Source organism: Taudactylus pleione, unplaced genomic scaffold, assembly GCF_031769625.1.
Source record: "Taudactylus pleione unplaced genomic scaffold, aTauple2 ptg000493l, whole genome shotgun sequence".
Taxonomy (NCBI): Eukaryota; Metazoa; Chordata; class Amphibia; order Anura; family Myobatrachidae; genus Taudactylus; species Taudactylus pleione.
In genome coordinates, this window is record NW_028284895.1 from 1,145,619 (window position 1) to 1,163,100 (window position 17,482).

Genomic DNA, 17,482 nt, shown 5'->3' on the forward strand with positions numbered 1-17,482 from the left:
GCAGGTCCTGTGCCATAACAAGAGCTCTGTATACTGCTCGCATTTCCAGAATGTTTACTGGCAGATGACTTTCTTGATTTGTCCATCTTCCCTGAAAGGTGTGATGACTTACAACTGCCCCCCATTCGCGAAGGCTGGCGTTCGTGGTAAGAAGCATCCAATTTGAAATCCAGAACGGGCACCCTTTGTTTAGATGGTCCTTTCTCAGCCACCACAGGAGGGAGTGACAAACCTCTGTTGTGAGAAGAATCCTCTGAGACCTTATAAGATGATGCTGTCTGTTCCACCTGGAGAGAATCAGTCTTTGTAGAGGCCTGGAATGGAACTGAGCATACCCCACCATGTCGAAGGTGGATACCATTGACCCCAGGACCTGCATTGCTAACAGAATGGATACCCTTAGCTTGCGTAGCAGCTTGCGCATTCGCAATGATACGGCCACAATCTTGTCTTCTGGCAGAAACACTCTTTGTGCCTGAGAATTCAGAAACGATCCCAGATGTACCATCTGCTGTGTTGGAGAAAGTGACGATTTCTTACAATTGATTATCCAGCCGTGCCTTTGTAGGCAGGCTATGGTCATTTGAAAATGGTTTTGAAACATAACTGGAGTCTGTACCAATGTTAGAAGGTCATCCAGATATGGCAGAACTCGGACTCCCCGACGCCTGAGATATGACTGCCTTTATTTAGGTAAATACCCGGGGAGCCGTAGTTAGGCCAAAGGGTAGAGCCTGAAATTGGTAATGTTGCTGAAGGACAGCAAGCCGTAAGATTTGTTGGTGGGATGGTATAATAGAAACATGCAGATATGCATCCTGAATGTCCAGAGAAACCATGTAATCCCCTGGCTCCATTGCCAAAATAATTGACTAGAGAGTTACTATACAAAACTTGGGTACATGGATAAACCAGTTTAGAGTTTTTAAATTTAGTATAGGGCGATAAGCCCCACTCGGGATTATAACCCCCGCCTGCAGCAGGGAGTGAACGGCTTCCTGAAGGGCCAAGGCTTTGACTGCATCTGATGGAAGTTTTGTGCACAAAAACTTCTGGTGGGGATGTATACTGAAAGTGAGGGCTTAGCCCTGAGAGACCACTTCTCAGACCCAGGCATCTGTAGTTGTCTGATGCCAATAATCCGCAAACTGAAGAAGTCGGCCTCCAACCCTGGGATCCCCCAGGAGGAGGCCCGCTGCATCAGGCCGAGGGCTTGTTGTCCGGCTTAGAAGCTAGACGTCTTGCCAGGCCAGACCTCTTAGTTTGTCGCTTAGACTTGCGGTAACTAGTTGGCCTAGAGGAACACTGAAAAGAAACCTGCCTAGATCTAGTCTTTGACGTAGATGGCAGACCTGCAGATTTTGAAGCCACCAAAATAGTGCTCAAAAAGACTTCCATAGAAAGACTTCCAGTGCCCTCTTTGATCCTGTATCAGCTTTCCAAGATCTTAACCAAAGGGCCCTGCGTGCCCCTATTTATGCTGCTGATACCCTAGAAGCTAAAATTCCAGCATCCACTGCAGCCCCTCCCAGATAGGAAGCTGCTTCCCATATGTGGGAGATATTCATCATCTGTTCTCTGGTAGCATTTGGTAGTGAATCCTCCAATGCCCTTATCCATTCTTCAACAGCCTTGGCTACCCAGACCCCAGCCATAGCTGGACGAGTAACTGCTCCAGATGCAGAAAATATTGCTTTAAGACAGGCTTCAATCTTTTTATCTGTGGAATCTTCCAGCGAAGATGCTGACGGAATGGGCAATGTAGCATTTCTGATTAAATGTGTTACATGAGCATCCACAGTAGGAGGTACCTCCCACTTAGTACATACAGAAGGTGGGAACGGATACAATTATGTTAATTCTTTTATTCACATAAAACCGTTTATGAGGGTTATCCCATGCCTCCTCGATAAGCTCTGTAAGCTGATCAAATACAGGGAACTCCGTTTTGACCACTTTCCGGTGGTGATTAAACATTGGAGCCTTCTTACTAAGAGCTGGTTCATCATCCTGAATATCTAGGACTGATTTAACTGCCCTCACCAAAGAAGGAACATCCACTGTAGACGGATGATCATCCTCCCCAGAGCTAGATCCTGGAGTGGAACCCTGTGCATCATCTGATTCCCCTGATGAAGTGTCTGAATCCATATGTTGGGCAGACTGACAAAAAGACAACTTGCGCTTAGGCGCTTTAGTCACTGCCGGTCTGTTATCAACATCAGAGGGTGCCATACTCTGACTAGGATGGCCATAAACATCCTTCCATGAAGGATGCATAGGAGGTGCAAACATAGTATACTGTGGACACTCCATCTATGGAGGCAGCCATACGATCCACAACCTTCATCATAACCTGGGACGAAGAGGAAACCCAAGATGGTTCTTGTCCAGGGACAGGTAAACTGGATTGGTGAGGTGACTCTTTATAACAGCCAACACACAAACCATCCTTTACGTCCTGAGAGGACACATAAGCCGTACATGACTTACATGGAACCAGCACAGGATGCTCCCCCTCCTATTTTCCTTTATCTTTGTGACATGGTCAATAAAGGCAATAATTGCAATGTTATGTGACAGCCTTCACAAAATCTTAATTGAATGTGAAGTACTCAGAAAGAAACCTCCACCCAAAAAGGATGGAGAGAGAACAGTGATAGTTATAATTGACAGATTTAGAAATTAAAGATGGTGTCAATCAGCAGCTAGCAAACAAGTCACATACAATGCATATGTAATATAATTACAATCGGCTCTAAATCAACTACAGCAACGCAAAGGAATGGTAGGACATAGAGCACCATACCTTAACCAAGGGAGAGGTATACATGGAGACTGACCCAGACCCTCCTGAGACCACAGCTACAGGGCGCACTGAGCGTGGACCGTGAGCGTCTCATATACATGTGGAGGGTAGGCGGAGCAACCCAGATGTGTGAAACCCTTTAATGGACTGCGTCTGGGTAGGGGGGAGGAGCTGCCAGGGGAGCGCCTACCTCCCCTAGGCTGCGTTAACCAGCCGGGTACGCTGGCCTCGTGGCAGCAGAAGCGTCTGCTGCCGATGCCTGGCGTCAGACGATAAGGCCCCGAACTGGTATAGTGAGGATGCAGACAATCCCAGGCCCTGACAGCAGCGGTTTCTGATGCTACTGACAGCAAAAGCAAGGACTGGCGAGTTCAATTCCTCGAAAGCGAGGAACCGCCTTACCTGAAATCTCCGAACATATGGTGCAGTCCAGGTCACAGCATTGCTGCTAGCTAAGCTCAGCCGCGACCTGCCGAAATCACCAGCACAATTACTGATGTTGCGGCCCGGGCAGAGGTAGATTGAGTCGCATTATCTGCGTCTTAATACAGACGCTGAGTACTGCGTACTGCTTATCTAAGAAAATTAAATAAAACATAAAATAAAAGCTTAAGACTGCCAGAGCAGGTACGTCCTGATCCTGCCGCACCAAACGGACAACTGAAGTCCTATGGCTATATATGAGGAAGGACCCGGGACATTCTGGGAGCAGAGGTTTTAACTGTTTGGTACCTGGTCTTCCAAACACAATATCCCCCATGGTATCCCTGTGGATCCCTATGGACCCTGAAGAAGAAACAGGATGTGGTTTTAGGATGCTGAATTCCAGATTGTCTGCATCTCCTACTGTTCAATCCTCTCGCCGTGAATCAGTGTCCCAGCCCTTCCACTGGATACCACCTTAAAGCAACTCCTCCCCCCACCTCCTTAACAATCTGACTCACAATGATTTTGATAAATCAGACACTAGATGTACTAAAATTTTCAGAACAAGTGGCATTTTCTTTTATTTATCTTATTTGGCGCTAAAAAAGGAAAGTCTAGGAGGATTTTATGGACTTATTAACCATAAGGTCACATTGGTTTCTCAGTTACTTATTTCTAAATTTCCGATAGCCAGAAATAGAATGCCCCTTATATAAAAATGGTCATGAACAATATTACCCATGCAAAGGATGAATTTAAGAAAACACTTAAAATGCCTCAGCACCAGCAGATCAGAGGATATCTAGGGGAGGGAGGAAACTTCTTTTGGCAATAAGTGCCGCAGCAAAGAAAACTATCCTTCAGATGTGGATTCAGCCAGAAACCCCTCCTTTTAGTCTGTTTCGAGAGAAGCTTTTCTATCTTTTCAGGATGGACTGGATAGAGGCATCCTTGGAGAGGGAGAGTAGGGTTGGTAGGTTTTTTGAAATGTGGGAGAGCTATGTGACCACTCTGCCACTGAGTACAAGGCAACTGCTCCAGAAATGCTTTTCTCCTACATCATGGTTCGAACTAAGAATGGTGGATAATGACCCGCCGATATTGATATAAAGGGAGGGGGCCTCTATCCGCATGGTGGCAAGATTCAATAATTGTATTCTGCTAGTATAGAAACTAAAAAAAAAATAAATAAAACTATCAAAATTATGTGTCATGTTTTATTGTTGGAGTTTTGTATGGTATCAAACTATGTTATGTGCTGTACAGTGATGTTATGTGTTCTACGTATATAACTATACAAAATTGTACATTACTTCTTTTTGTGTGCTAAAGAGTCATAATAAAAATATTTTGAATAAAAAATGCCTCAGCACTACAATATGACAGGACATTTGTTACAGCTGAAAGGGAAAGGTAGCGTTACCCATAGCAACCAGAGGCTCTATTTCCCTGAACTGCACAGATTCTGCAGGGTTGCTATCGGCAACGCCATCTCTTTGCTTCAGTTATGTAGCCCACAAGTCATCTTTCACTATAATGTCCATTTCACTGGACTTGTTATAGACCATGCATTGTGCATTATGGGCCTGATTTAGGGTTAGGGTTAGGAGCAAATAAAAAAAAAAAAAAAGGGAGCACAACGAGGAGCAATTTGCTCCTGGAACAAACCATGTTGCAATGCAAAGGATGCAATTCTACTGTTGCTGCTTTTGCATGATGTGAACAAAGGCTGGGCAGCTACAGATGTGTCCTCATACACTGTTGCTCAAGTCGCAGCAAATAGCCCCTCTCGGTGCACCGGACTCCAGGGCAACTCGGCTGCAGTAAGGCGTCTTTCTCGCTCTAAGGCCCTCATTCAGAGCCACTCGCTAGCGGCAGCACGCTCGTTCCGAGCGATGTTCGCACATCTGCGCATTCGTACGGTTTTTAGTACGCATGCGCGAACCAGTCAGTGCGGCTGAAAATCGTTTGTACGCAATATAGCGAGTGCCTGCTATTTTGAGTGACAGAAGGAGGCGTATGTGGGTGGTAACAGGGGAAGGTGCTTGAAAACGGGGAGTGGAGATCCGAACGCAGGCGTGCTTAAAGGTCAAAACGGGCGTTTTATGGGTGTGCATAATTAATACAGCTGCGTCATTGACCACGTCACTAGTTTTTTAACTCAGAACTGCTCGCAAAATAGCGGTTGAAAAAACCAACCACAAGAATAGCGAGCAGTTCAGACCCTGGTCGATGTACTCGATTAATCTAATAAATAGCGGACATGACGTATGGTGCGAGCGGCCAGGGGGCGTTTTTAACAAATAAACGAGCGTATGTTTTGCTCGCTCGTTCAGACTTAGAGGTGTGAACAGACTGCAATGTGCGAACGGATCATTTGAATAGCCACCCCTTGTTTTTGAACGAATGAACGCAAATAGCGAACGGCTCTGAATGAGGGCCTAAGTGCGCATCTTATCCCCACGATAAAACAATTGGGAGCGACAAAACTTCTTTGGTAGATTACACTGATCAATTTTGTGTGCGACATTTGTACATCTGTGCCAAGTTCCCTTGCGCGTCATCTGTGCCTTTGTACATGTTTAATACTAATTCCTGTGCGGTTACAACCACAGCCCAGCATGATGAATAGGATGCAAGATTTAAAGTAAAAGATGGTACGCTACACACCTCAGAGCGCCTTAGTAGTGCCAGGAGTCGGGCGCCGTAAGGCATATGGACGCTAGTTGTATGAGGACACATCTGTAGAACGCCCTCTGCACATTTTATATCTGCCCCACCTGCAGTGCAACATGGTTTTGCCAGGGTGCAAATTTCAATTTGCTCCTAACTCTGAATAAGACCCAATGCGTCAACATTATAAATAATAAGACTGGGACTCGGGTTTGGGTGCTGTTCTCCCTGGCCTTGTATTCCACGCCATCGTCATCCTTACCAGCCATTGCAAAAATAAAAAATATGTTAAAAGATTTCTAAGCCCCTTTTATATATGTGTTGTACACAGAGCGGCATTTCATACGAGCAAAACGTCACTCCGGCCAGCTGCGTATTTAGTCACATTATCCAGTTAATTTTAGCTAGCTGAGGAATGTAAAACCACAAACCTCTATGGCACAGGTTCCCAAACTCCACTATTACAGTCCAGGTTTTACGGATACCCATGCTTGAGCACAGGTGACTTAGGGCTTGATTCACTACAAAAAAACGCAACTGCAAACGGTTCAACTGCGACAGTATGCTAATCCATTGCGATCGCTATGCCGTCGCTGCACAACATAAGGGCGCCCACATTACCTTACAGACATCCGTAATGTTTAGCAAGACTGCGGAACCATCAGTACAAATCGGTACCATCGCAGCCTCACGCACACTTGCACAAGCTCTGACCTTACTTAGGAATTGCTAACTTCCACGCACACTATCAGGCCTCAGGCTGTGTACGGCATCGCAGTGGATAATTTATGCACGCCCCTGCAATGCCGTTGAAACGCACTGGCACGCCTGCGTTCTGCCGACCAATGGCTAGTTCACGCACTGTGATGCATGCACAGTGCGTGAACAATCGGCCGATTGCATGTGCATTAGCAACTGCGTTCCTTGCTGAATCAGGCTCTTAATTAGTACCTCAATTTGATGTGCCTATCTGGGCTCAAGCATGGATATCCTTAAAACTTGCACTGTAATGGCGGAGTTGGGAACCTCTGCTCTATAGTCAAATATAATTGACGTAATGATGTTTTTTTTTTTTTTTTTTTTTTTATGTCGGTCTAAAGAATTCCACCCAAAAAAGCAGATCGTTCAGTTGGAGTTCAACTAAAGGCAGAACAATGAATAAAACTGTCACTTGCTTTCCGGCCCCAATTCAATCAGGTAGCGGTGTTGTCAAAGCTCCTCCTCCACGAAACTTCCCATACAAGGGGGAGGGTCACTGACAACACCGCTGCGGATGTGAATAAAGTCGGAAAGAGGATCACAGCACTGAACCAAGGGGATCAGAGTAAAGTGAGAAAGAAGAAATAAAATAAATAAATCACTGGAAAGTTATTTTGCAGTGTTGGGTGCAGCGAGCCCTTTAATAATGAACTGGATGATGGCGATTGATCTGCTAATACCGGACGTTACATCTGATAAAGCAGTTTCGTACCCAGGTTCCGGCTGGACGTTGGCTCCTCTTCCTCTTGTTCCAGAGGTTTACAGACGAGGGCATCTTCCTTCTTTAGTGACATCTTATGTAACTTTCTCTCCTCCTTGTCCTTATTGCTGTTCACACTGGTCCTCGGTTTGTTTATGGACTTAGTCTTGGCGGCGGCTGCCGCTGCTTTCACCAACGCTATCCAATCCTAGACAGACAGAGATCAGACGTAAGACAATCAGGTCTCATGTCAGGCAGCATTCACAATACAGATAAGGTAATTAGTACATTTGTTTCCACCAGTTATTAGATGCAACTGGAAAAGGCCAGGAGACATAGGGTCTACAGTCCACTAAACCTAAATGCATGTTGTCTTATATCAGACAACAGACAATTTCATAAATATACACAGAAAATGTCAAGGATTGGTCAGACATGAATCCATTGCTGAGATAAGGTTAGGATAGACAGGGTGAGCATTTGTTTGTTTTTTCCATGCATACCAGACTTCCTGCCTGCAATTCTACTGATTGGCCGAGATCCCAAGATTTCTGAAAACAAAAACAAAATCCTGTGTTTTGCAACGATAACGTGTACATACAACGTGAAGGACATTGTATGGGACTGTGTGTATACACAGGTAAATATAGATTTCTTTTTATTGGCCCTTATTTTACATTTACTGGTCCTTTAACATATACTATATAACATAAGGAGTTAAAATCAAATCGTTTAAACACCGTATGCATTGTAATGAGCAACAAAATAAGTCAGTGCTATAAAGGAAAGTGAATATTAATACATTGATAGTCTGAAAGATTACAAAAAAATGGTCGATTTGCTGGGCTCATAATTGTTTGACATTAATTAATGAAGCCAAAATAGACATATGGCACAAAATGGTGCAAATCTGTCTGATAAATAGCAGAATGCACATAGATAGGACCCTTTTTTCTGAGGAGTGAGGGTTCTACCTGCAACTTTGATAGATACAATAAAGAACAACATTTACTCTGTGTAATTGTAGAGTGCTAATAAATAGTAATAAAGGTCAGTTAGACATATTAAAGAATGTTGATTACTCCACTGAATTTCAAATAAACTAATGAACACATCTTTAAATATGTTTATCATGCCCTCTGCAGCATGTTAGGAGAGAGGAGCTTCTCTAACACAGCAGGAGGAGAGTGACAGACAGCCTGGAAGACTTGCATTGCAGAAACGCCTTAAGGGAAGCAGTATATCTATAAACAGACAGGGCCAGAGAGATGTTACGTCCACTTAAATCATTGAGCTTTTAGACCTGAATTGTATCCATTTAGGACGCTGTTCTCAAGATGCGAGAATAGGCTTCAGTGAACATTAACAGCTGCAGCGGAAAATCTGGGCAATGCCAAACAACGTATTTAATAACTGAAAATTTAACTTCAGGGGTTTAAAGGTTTCATGTATACAAATCTTACAAATGAAAGACACTAAAGGGGGGTATCCGCTAGACGATGAAGTTGAACGATTACGATCAATCATGTGCAAATCATTTGCAAAAGTGTCTAAAACGACCATCGAAGCGCGTGCCCGCTGGTTGTTTAGACATCTATCATCTTTCCAACATGCTGGTCAACCTGACGATATCGTCAGGTTCAGCATGTTTGCAGATGATGGATGAGCCTGCACTGAACGACTGCTCGTTCAGTGCAGGCTCATCACACGACTGACAAACGACTGAACGATTACAATGTCGTAATCGTGCAGTCGTTTTCAGATCTGGTAGAGGATTCCCCCCTGTAGGTGCCTTTAGTGTACGTGGCAACTGAAGACCCTTTCTAGGAGAGGGGAAAGTTGGGGGTCAGTCCAGCGCTTCAGCTGAATGTGATGCTAACACACCCCCATTAAGAGGCATTATAACATCCCGCTTTGACAATGATAAAAGCTGGGCGGTAATGCAAAAATACTTAAAGGGTACAAAAGGAATATAAAACCCATATACAATAAGACGCCTACTCTGCCCTCACCTGGCCTTTGGCATCTTCCGGCATGTATTTAAGATGCATCTTTTTCAGACATCGAATAACCCCATCATAAAACTGCACAGTATAGGTTCCTAAAAACGAAAGCATATACATTAGATATTTAATAAAAGACAACAGAAGAACAGAGATTAATATGGATGACATGTGAGACAATAACCTAAGTAATGTGATATTAAATATAAGAAATATCGAACATTGGCAAAATCAGCACGTAACTGTCCATATATAGTATAAGAAACATACAAATCATCTAGCGGAAAGGTTCTAAAATACTTTATTCTTCAAATTTATCTCCAATATTTTTCTTAAAGATTAAAGTTTTACCTAAAACCAAAGTAACATGTTTTAAAAGGCCACTAAACCTCAAAACGTAGAACCATGAAGTTACATACATACATACAATGCTGAATGTTAAGCGGACATGTTAGTGCCACTCTAATATTGCAACGCTGCCCCCTAATAGACAGAGGAAGGTCCCCGCAGCAGATGCAGGAGAGAAAGCTGAGAAGGCAAACATCCAAACTTTGTGACACTACCTCTCAAGCCTTATGTAGGAACCAGTCAATCCACACCAAACATTTCAACACTGCAAGTTTATGTGCAAAGGTAGAGAAGCACCCCCACTGCCTCCATAGAAGAGGCAGCACAATGGACATATTTACTGGTGTATTACCACCCCAGACTTATTATACCCCTTTTACACCAACGTGAAAATCCTGGGTTGTTGCATGTGAACGCACATCAACCAGGAATTTTTGTCAGTGTAAACGTATCCAGCCGGATCCAGTGACCCGGGGATCCAACTCGGGTAACTTGCAGGGTTAGCCACGGGTCGTTCCCGTGTTACCCTGCAGTGTAAACGGCGATATCTGGGTCACGATAACCCGAGTCGTGCCACATGCTATCTGATTGGCCGACTTCAGTGGCATTTGGAGATTACATCATCTCCAAGCGTCCACTGCAACACCGGAAGAGCCGGGTCACTGCAGACCCGGCTCTGGTGTGAACGGTGCCGACCCGGGCATACCCCGGGTTGGCGCCACAATGTAAAAAGGGTCTGTCCTAGATTGGAAACATGTTCCAAATCCTGGGTCAGACCTGGGACTTTGATGCAAATGGGGTATAAACAACTGCATCACAAATCATATGGATACGTTGTTACATCACCTCCATAAACATGTCACAAGTGTGTCTTTACCAACATTCAGTATCTGGACTATTACTGGAAACCAGTAGGATGTGTCAGTTGGTCAGTAAAGTAGAAGTCATGAATGCAGAAATTCCCCACTACAAAGTCACTGCTTAGTTATGTCATGACGGATGCAGTGGTACAGCAGGCTTATTGACGCTTAGACGTTTAGCGACAGGGATTAATAGAACAACACAACAAATAGGTAGTCAATGTAATACTTCAGAGTAACACAAGGTGGGGCTATGCTCCAGTAACAGATCTTTGGCATCTGCCAATTATGGCTCAGAAGAAGACAGCACATACTCAGTGCATCCGGAAAGTATTCACAACACTTCACTTTTTCCACATTTTGTTATGTTACAGCCTTATTCCAAAATGGAATAAAGTCATTTTGGTCCTCAAAATTCTACACACAATACCCCATAATGACAACGTGTAAAGTTTTTTTTGTTTTTTTTAGAGATTTTTGCAAATTTCACTAAAAAAAAAAAAAAAAAAAAAACACTAAGAAATCACATGTACATAAGTATTCACGGCCTTTGCCATGAAGCACAAAATTGAGCTCAGGTGCATCCTGTTTCCACAGATCATCCTTGAGATGTTCCTACACCTTAATTGGAGTACACCTGTGGTAAATTCAGTTGATTAGACATGATTTTGAAAGGTATACACCTGTCTATATAAGGTCCCACACTTGACAATGCATGTCAGAGCACAAACCAAGCATGAAGTTCAAGGAATTGTCTGTAGACCTCTGAGACAGGATTGTCTCGAGGCACAAATCTGGGTTAGGGTACAGAAAAATATCTGCTGCTTTGAAGGTCCCAATGAGCACAGTGGCCTCCATCATCCGTAAATGGAAGAAGTTCGGAACCACCAGAACGCTTCCTAGAGTTGGCCGGCCGTCTAAACTGAGCGTTCGGGGGAGAAGGGCCCTAGTCAGGGAGGTGACCAAAAACCCGATGGTCACTCTGTCAGGGCTACAGCATTCCTCTGTGGAGAGAGAAGAACCTTTCAGAAGGACAACCATCCACCAATCAGGCCTGTATGGTGGAGTGGCCAGATGGAAGCCACTCCTTAGTAAAAAGCACATGGCAGCCCGCCTGGAGTTTGCCAAAATGCACCTGAAGGACTCTCAGACCAGGAGAGACAAAGATTGAACTCTTTGGCGTGAATGCCAGGCGTTATATGTTTGGAGGAAACCAAGCCACTCATCACTAGGCCAAAGCCATCCCTACAGTTAAGCATGGTGGTGGCAGCATCATGCTGTGAGGATGTTTTTCAATGGCAGGAACTGGGAGACTAGTCAGGATAGAGGGAAAGATGAATGCAGCAATGTACAGAGACATCCTGGATGAAAACCTGCTCAAGAGCGCTCTTGACCTCAGACTGGGGCGACGGTTCATCTTTCAGGAGGACAACGACCCTAAGCGCACAGCCAAGATATCAAAGGAGTGGCTTCAGGACAACTCTGTGGATGTCCTTGAGTGGCCCAGCCAGAGACCAGACTCGAATCCGATTGAACATCTCTGGAGAGATCTGAAAATGGCTGTGCACCGACGCTTCCCTTCCAACCTGATGGAGCTTGAGAGGTGCTGCAAAGAGGAATGGGCGAAACTGCCCAAAGATAGGTGTGCCAAGCTTGTGGCATCATATTCAAAAAGACTTGAGGCTGTAATTGCTGCCAAAGGTGCATCAACAAAGTATTGAGCAAAGGCTGTCAATACTTATTGTACATGTAATTTCTTAGTTTGTTTTTTTAATTAAATTTGCAAAAATCTCAAAAAAAAACTTTTTACACATTGTCATTATGGGATATTTGTGTGTAGAATTTTGAGTACAAAAATAAACGTATTCCATTTTGGAATAAGGCTGTAACATAAAATGTGGAAAAAAGTGAAGCGCTGTGAATACTTTCCGGATGCAGTGTACACAAGCGTACATATAGAACAAAAAAGAATGTTGACCCACAAGGAATAAAGTATTAATATTTTAAAAAGGGTAATAAATCAGTGCTATGCATAGCTTACAAAGCAAAAATGCATGAATCAGAATAAATTCAAATGTTTAACAGCAGAAAGTCAGGGAATGAGTTTCCTTGTTGACACACTTTCCATTTTAATAAAAAAAGAAAAAGAAAAAGAAAAACTACAGGTGTGCAACACAATCAGCTGCCCAAGCTCTTAACTGCAAAAATATATGAACTTAGTTTAACATAGAGGCACCATTTTACACCTCAATCTTTCTGCATCAGTTTTTAAAGGAGCCTCACAGCACTACTCTGTGCTGCTGGACAATCCGGCTTCTTCCAATATATAACTCAGACTGCGGTTTTCTGCTGCTTCCATTTCCCTTCTCACATCATGTCACTGCTGTCGTCACATGCAGCCCTGTCCTCACTAACACATCACTCATCTCCTGATACACTCTGTGCTGCTGGGGACCCTGCTCCTCCCACTGTATAACTTTCAGTCTGTAGCTTCCTGCTACCTCCATTCCCCTCCTCACATCACGTCACTATCTCGTGCAGCCCTGTCCTCACTAAAACTGGGTTCACACTAACATGTTGATCAACCTTAAGATCTGCGTTAGATTGCAACGATCATCCTATGTGTACCCACAATTCATTGTTTGATGAATGTGATCACATGTTCACATCAGATGTGTTGCAGTGTAGTTACATAAAGTATGCAACGATATATTGCACCATTGTAGGCAGATCGTCCAGCGCGCATGGCGTTGCAGTATATCGATACATTGCGTTGACGTGACCCTGGGGAGGCACATCACTGGGTTGTGTACCCAGCTTTACAGATCGCTCATCTCCTGATACATTCTGTGCTGCTGGGGGACCCTGCTCCTTCCACTATATAACTCTGTGGCTTCCTGCTGCCTCCATTTCCCTCCTCACATCACGTCACTGCCCTGTCACATGCAGCCCTGTCCTCACTAACACATCACTCATCTCCTGACATACTCTGTGATGCTGAGGGACCCTGCTTGTTCCACTATATAAGTCTCATGACTCCACACTACCGCCTGCAAAGCTGGGAGAATGAGATGTTAATAAGTGCCAGCAGGTAAGGATTTCCTAAGCAGTGGGGGTGGAGACACTGTTGGGAATAAAGGTACTTCTTTAAATAAATCTTAATGGAATAGTGTGCTGACTAAACTATATAGTGTGGCAACATGCATAATCTACAATATTTGGTGTAACTTCATAATTGTACTGGTATATTTATCCATAGATCTATCACACTACTAACCTTCCTTGTTTATGGCCTCAATCTTGGCAGGATAATACCGGCAATCCGTCCAGCGCGCGAGCACCTCTTCTCCTTCCTTGAAATCCTAGAAAACAGCAAAAGGATCCATGGTTTACACATTCTCTTCCCATAATGCGCTTCTTTGGGGAATAGGAGAGATTAACAGACAATGTATAAACAAGGGGGAACCCCTCCTCACTTGCTAATAGTGGGCAGGGGGCACAAGCCTTCTTTGTGAGATGGATGCCCCTTGTAAACATGTTTAATCAGGACTGATAACCAGACGAGAGATAAAAAGAACCAATGGTGGGAAGAAATATCAGGACTGTAAAATAGCCTTTTGTTCTAGTTCAAAATGTAAAGAATAAATAACAGGGTAGCATAAAATTAATTTTTATTTTTAAAAAAATCAAAAACGGATTTATTTGATGTAAATAGGATTTTTTGGAATTAAATAGGATTTTTTGTTAAAACATTTTTAAATAAATGTTTTAAGTACCTTTTACGTCTGCTTGACAACGATCCTCCAGTGGCTCCATAGTGATATCCCACACGATGCACCCTTCACCTATATTATCTACATTATCTATAATAAGTTTATTTTCAATACAATGTTATCTATATATTGTATCGTATATGTCCTGAAATTTTGATTATATCAAATTGAAATGGTCTGTTAATTTGTAGCCACAAACTTGTTTTTTGACTTAATGCCGAATTGAATTGTTTGTCTATATGTCTCCGATTCAATAAAAAGAATTTAAAAAAAATAAATAAATGTTTAAAAATTTAAACCATTTACTTAAAAAAAAAAAAATTATCAAAAAATCCAATTTAATTCCAAAAAATCTGATTTAAATCAAATAAATCCGGTTTACATTTTTTATTTTATTTTTTAAAAATACAATTTTATGCAACCCCGAAATAAACCTATACAATGAATCTGCACTCAATTTATTTCGGAGCCGGGAAAGGGTGGAGGTACAGGATTCCCCATATCCAATCTACTTTAATTTTCAATGTTATTACGGGCATATTGAAGTTGCAACATTTTACAGTATTTCCATTTTTATTTACTGTATAATATTTTTAGGAACTCGATGCCGCAGACAAGGTGAATTTAATGTTACATCATCACAATGTGGCCTTTCCAATTAAATTTCTATATAATTAAATTTTTGTCGATTTTAAATATCCCTCTTGAATAAATATTACTAAGCCCAGAGAACAAAAATAGATGGTGACAATTGCACTCGATTTACAGAATTAGAAGGATTATACTAAGCAGTAGGAGTCTACACTAAAAAATAGGTCCTTGTCCAGAGACGAGGATTGCCACCAACTGATCTTTACAATCTGGGACTACAGTGAACTTGTCATCTATGTCCTATTCGTCTTTATATTAAAGTTTTCAGATGCAGACCATGGAAATAACATACATTCTTTAGAGTTATCCTGACTTCACACATATTACATGTGTGTGTTTTAGAGTGAAGTCAGAATACAACGTACACATATGCAGACACACAATGGTACACACATTGGAGAACCTATAAATGTTAGTATATTTTCGATAAATAAATCTTATGTAGACAAAAGTGTTTGGACACTGACAGCAAATAGATCAATGAGATTGTATTGACGTCAGTACTTTGTAGGTCCACCACGTGCAGCGATTACTGCAGACACCCTTCTTGGCAAACTGTCCACAAGTCCCTGGACACCAGCAGGGGTTATGTTTTGCCATTCCGCCTTATGTACAGTGACCAACTGTGACATTGAAGAATGTCGAGTTGGCCTAGAACGCACCCGTCGCTCCAATTCATCCCAGAGGTTATCAGTGGTTTTAAGATCTGGACTCTGAGTCGGCCAGTCCATCTGGGTTACTGAATATTCTGTATACCAGTCCAGCGTCACCCTGGAAACATGACAGGTGACATTGTCGTCCTGATAAAAACATATGTCGATTCCGTAGAACTGCGAGCGGACGGGCCTCCCTACCAAGTGTTCTTGTCGAATCCGTCACATTAGTGGCCATTTGGAACTAGCGTGCAATGGTATGCATGGGATAATTTTGCTTGCGCGGGGGTGTCCAATCACTTTTGATTACATAGTGTTTTTATGCAGCAACTGTAAATGTAAATCCTTGTTAGCAAGTTTGTACCCCTAAACTGACACCTTATGATTACACTGGATCTTTGCTTATGGATAGTTTTGTTTCTGAATAAAATTGCAATTTGGGGGTCTATCATTATTGACATGCAAACATCCATAATTTTAATTGTAATATGCAAGTAGCAGTAATTCGTTTGAAAGAATAAGAATTGCATTAGAGACTTCATTATATGATATTTCATAAGACGGTACACACAATTATGGATAAAGAAGAAGAAAGACTTTAATACGGACAGCATGATTATATGATATGATCCTCAGACTGTAAGCGCACCCATGTTGGAAATTATTCTTGTGCGCTTCTGCTGCGTTTGTAATAGAGATACAGCATCCTCTCCGACATGAGCTATAATCATACAGGAATTTTTATATAATAATTTAGAATTGCTGTGTAAGAGTATTTTCCTGTGCGGATTAGATATTATTCAACTCACTAATAAACAGCCCTAATTATACATTCTTCTCGAATTGTGGCTATACTGGTTCATTAAACAAATTTTTTTAAAATGTCAGGAATAGGTCATAAATTGCAGTAGCAGCTTCTGCCAGCAGAGAGCGAGCTAACGAGTGCCCTATTATAAACACTTGGCAGGGGAAATTGTTGCCCTTTAATACGTGATTAGATGCTTTAGTGTCATAACAGATGGCAAAACGTACAAAGTTCTCTTCGTCGTCTCTTAATCCCTCTTTCTTTGATGCAGGTTTCTCAAGAGGACGGATCCGGCTGCTGTCCCAAGTTATCCATTCATCGTACCGACTACTCCAGCGCTCAAAGTGGACCAACATTTTTCCTTCCTCATAATCTATCTTTTCGATCTTGGATGGGTACCTAAAAGAAACAGGAAATAATCAGTAAGAGACTACATGAACCAATAATAAGATTTATTATGAAATAGAAATCTTACCAATATGTTACACTAAACAGATGTTTAGTGGAGGAGGAATGACATAGTCACTGGGATTTCCTCAATCACTGGGTTGCATATTATTATTATTAGCATTCATTTATATGGCGCCACAAGTGTTCCGCAGCGCCTTACAAAGTACAAAAACAAATTGTATACAAGTGACTTACAGAACAGTACAATACAGGACATGGATAATATATATTGCTACATTAGTGACCATATCACCCAGATAAGCAACAGAGCATAAGCAACCAAGTGTTAGGTGCCCTAGTGGTGAGTAAGAAGTAAATGACACTATAGTAAGGAGAAGCACAAGAGGGTAGATGGCCCTGCTCGTGAGAGCTTACATTCTAATGTGAAAATTTAGTTCTGGTATACAGATCCAAATGAGCACATTCCTGTGTTAATTAAATGTACTTTTTATCAGCACTTAATTTTATTAAATATATTTCTATAAGTGGACTAGTTTCTATCATGGACTTTAATATCTGCCAGAAGAACTTAGCATTACCTACATATCCCTAAGTTTGCCTTCTCTTGCCCA

General features: G+C 42.3%; 1 protein-coding gene across 2 annotated transcripts in view; it reads right to left on the reverse strand.

Annotated features, from left to right (window-relative positions):
* PHF20L1 (PHD finger protein 20 like 1) overlaps positions 1-17,482 on the reverse strand; it is a 123,117-nt gene that overhangs the window by 65,870 nt on the left and 39,765 nt on the right. Inside the window, exons 3-7 of one of the 2 annotated variants that reach the window (XM_088449713.1) lie at positions 16,688-16,859; positions 13,856-13,940; positions 9,380-9,468; positions 7,871-7,918; positions 7,380-7,575 (exon numbers count right to left, since the gene is read on the reverse strand). In XM_088449713.1, coding sequence (XP_088305839.1) covers positions 7,380-7,575; positions 7,871-7,918; positions 9,380-9,468; positions 13,856-13,940; positions 16,688-16,859 — 590 coding nt within the window. The remainder of the gene's footprint in view (positions 1-7,379; positions 7,576-7,870; positions 7,919-9,379; positions 9,469-13,855; positions 13,941-16,687; positions 16,860-17,482) is intronic. The other variant, XM_088449714.1, reaches the window with a different exon arrangement.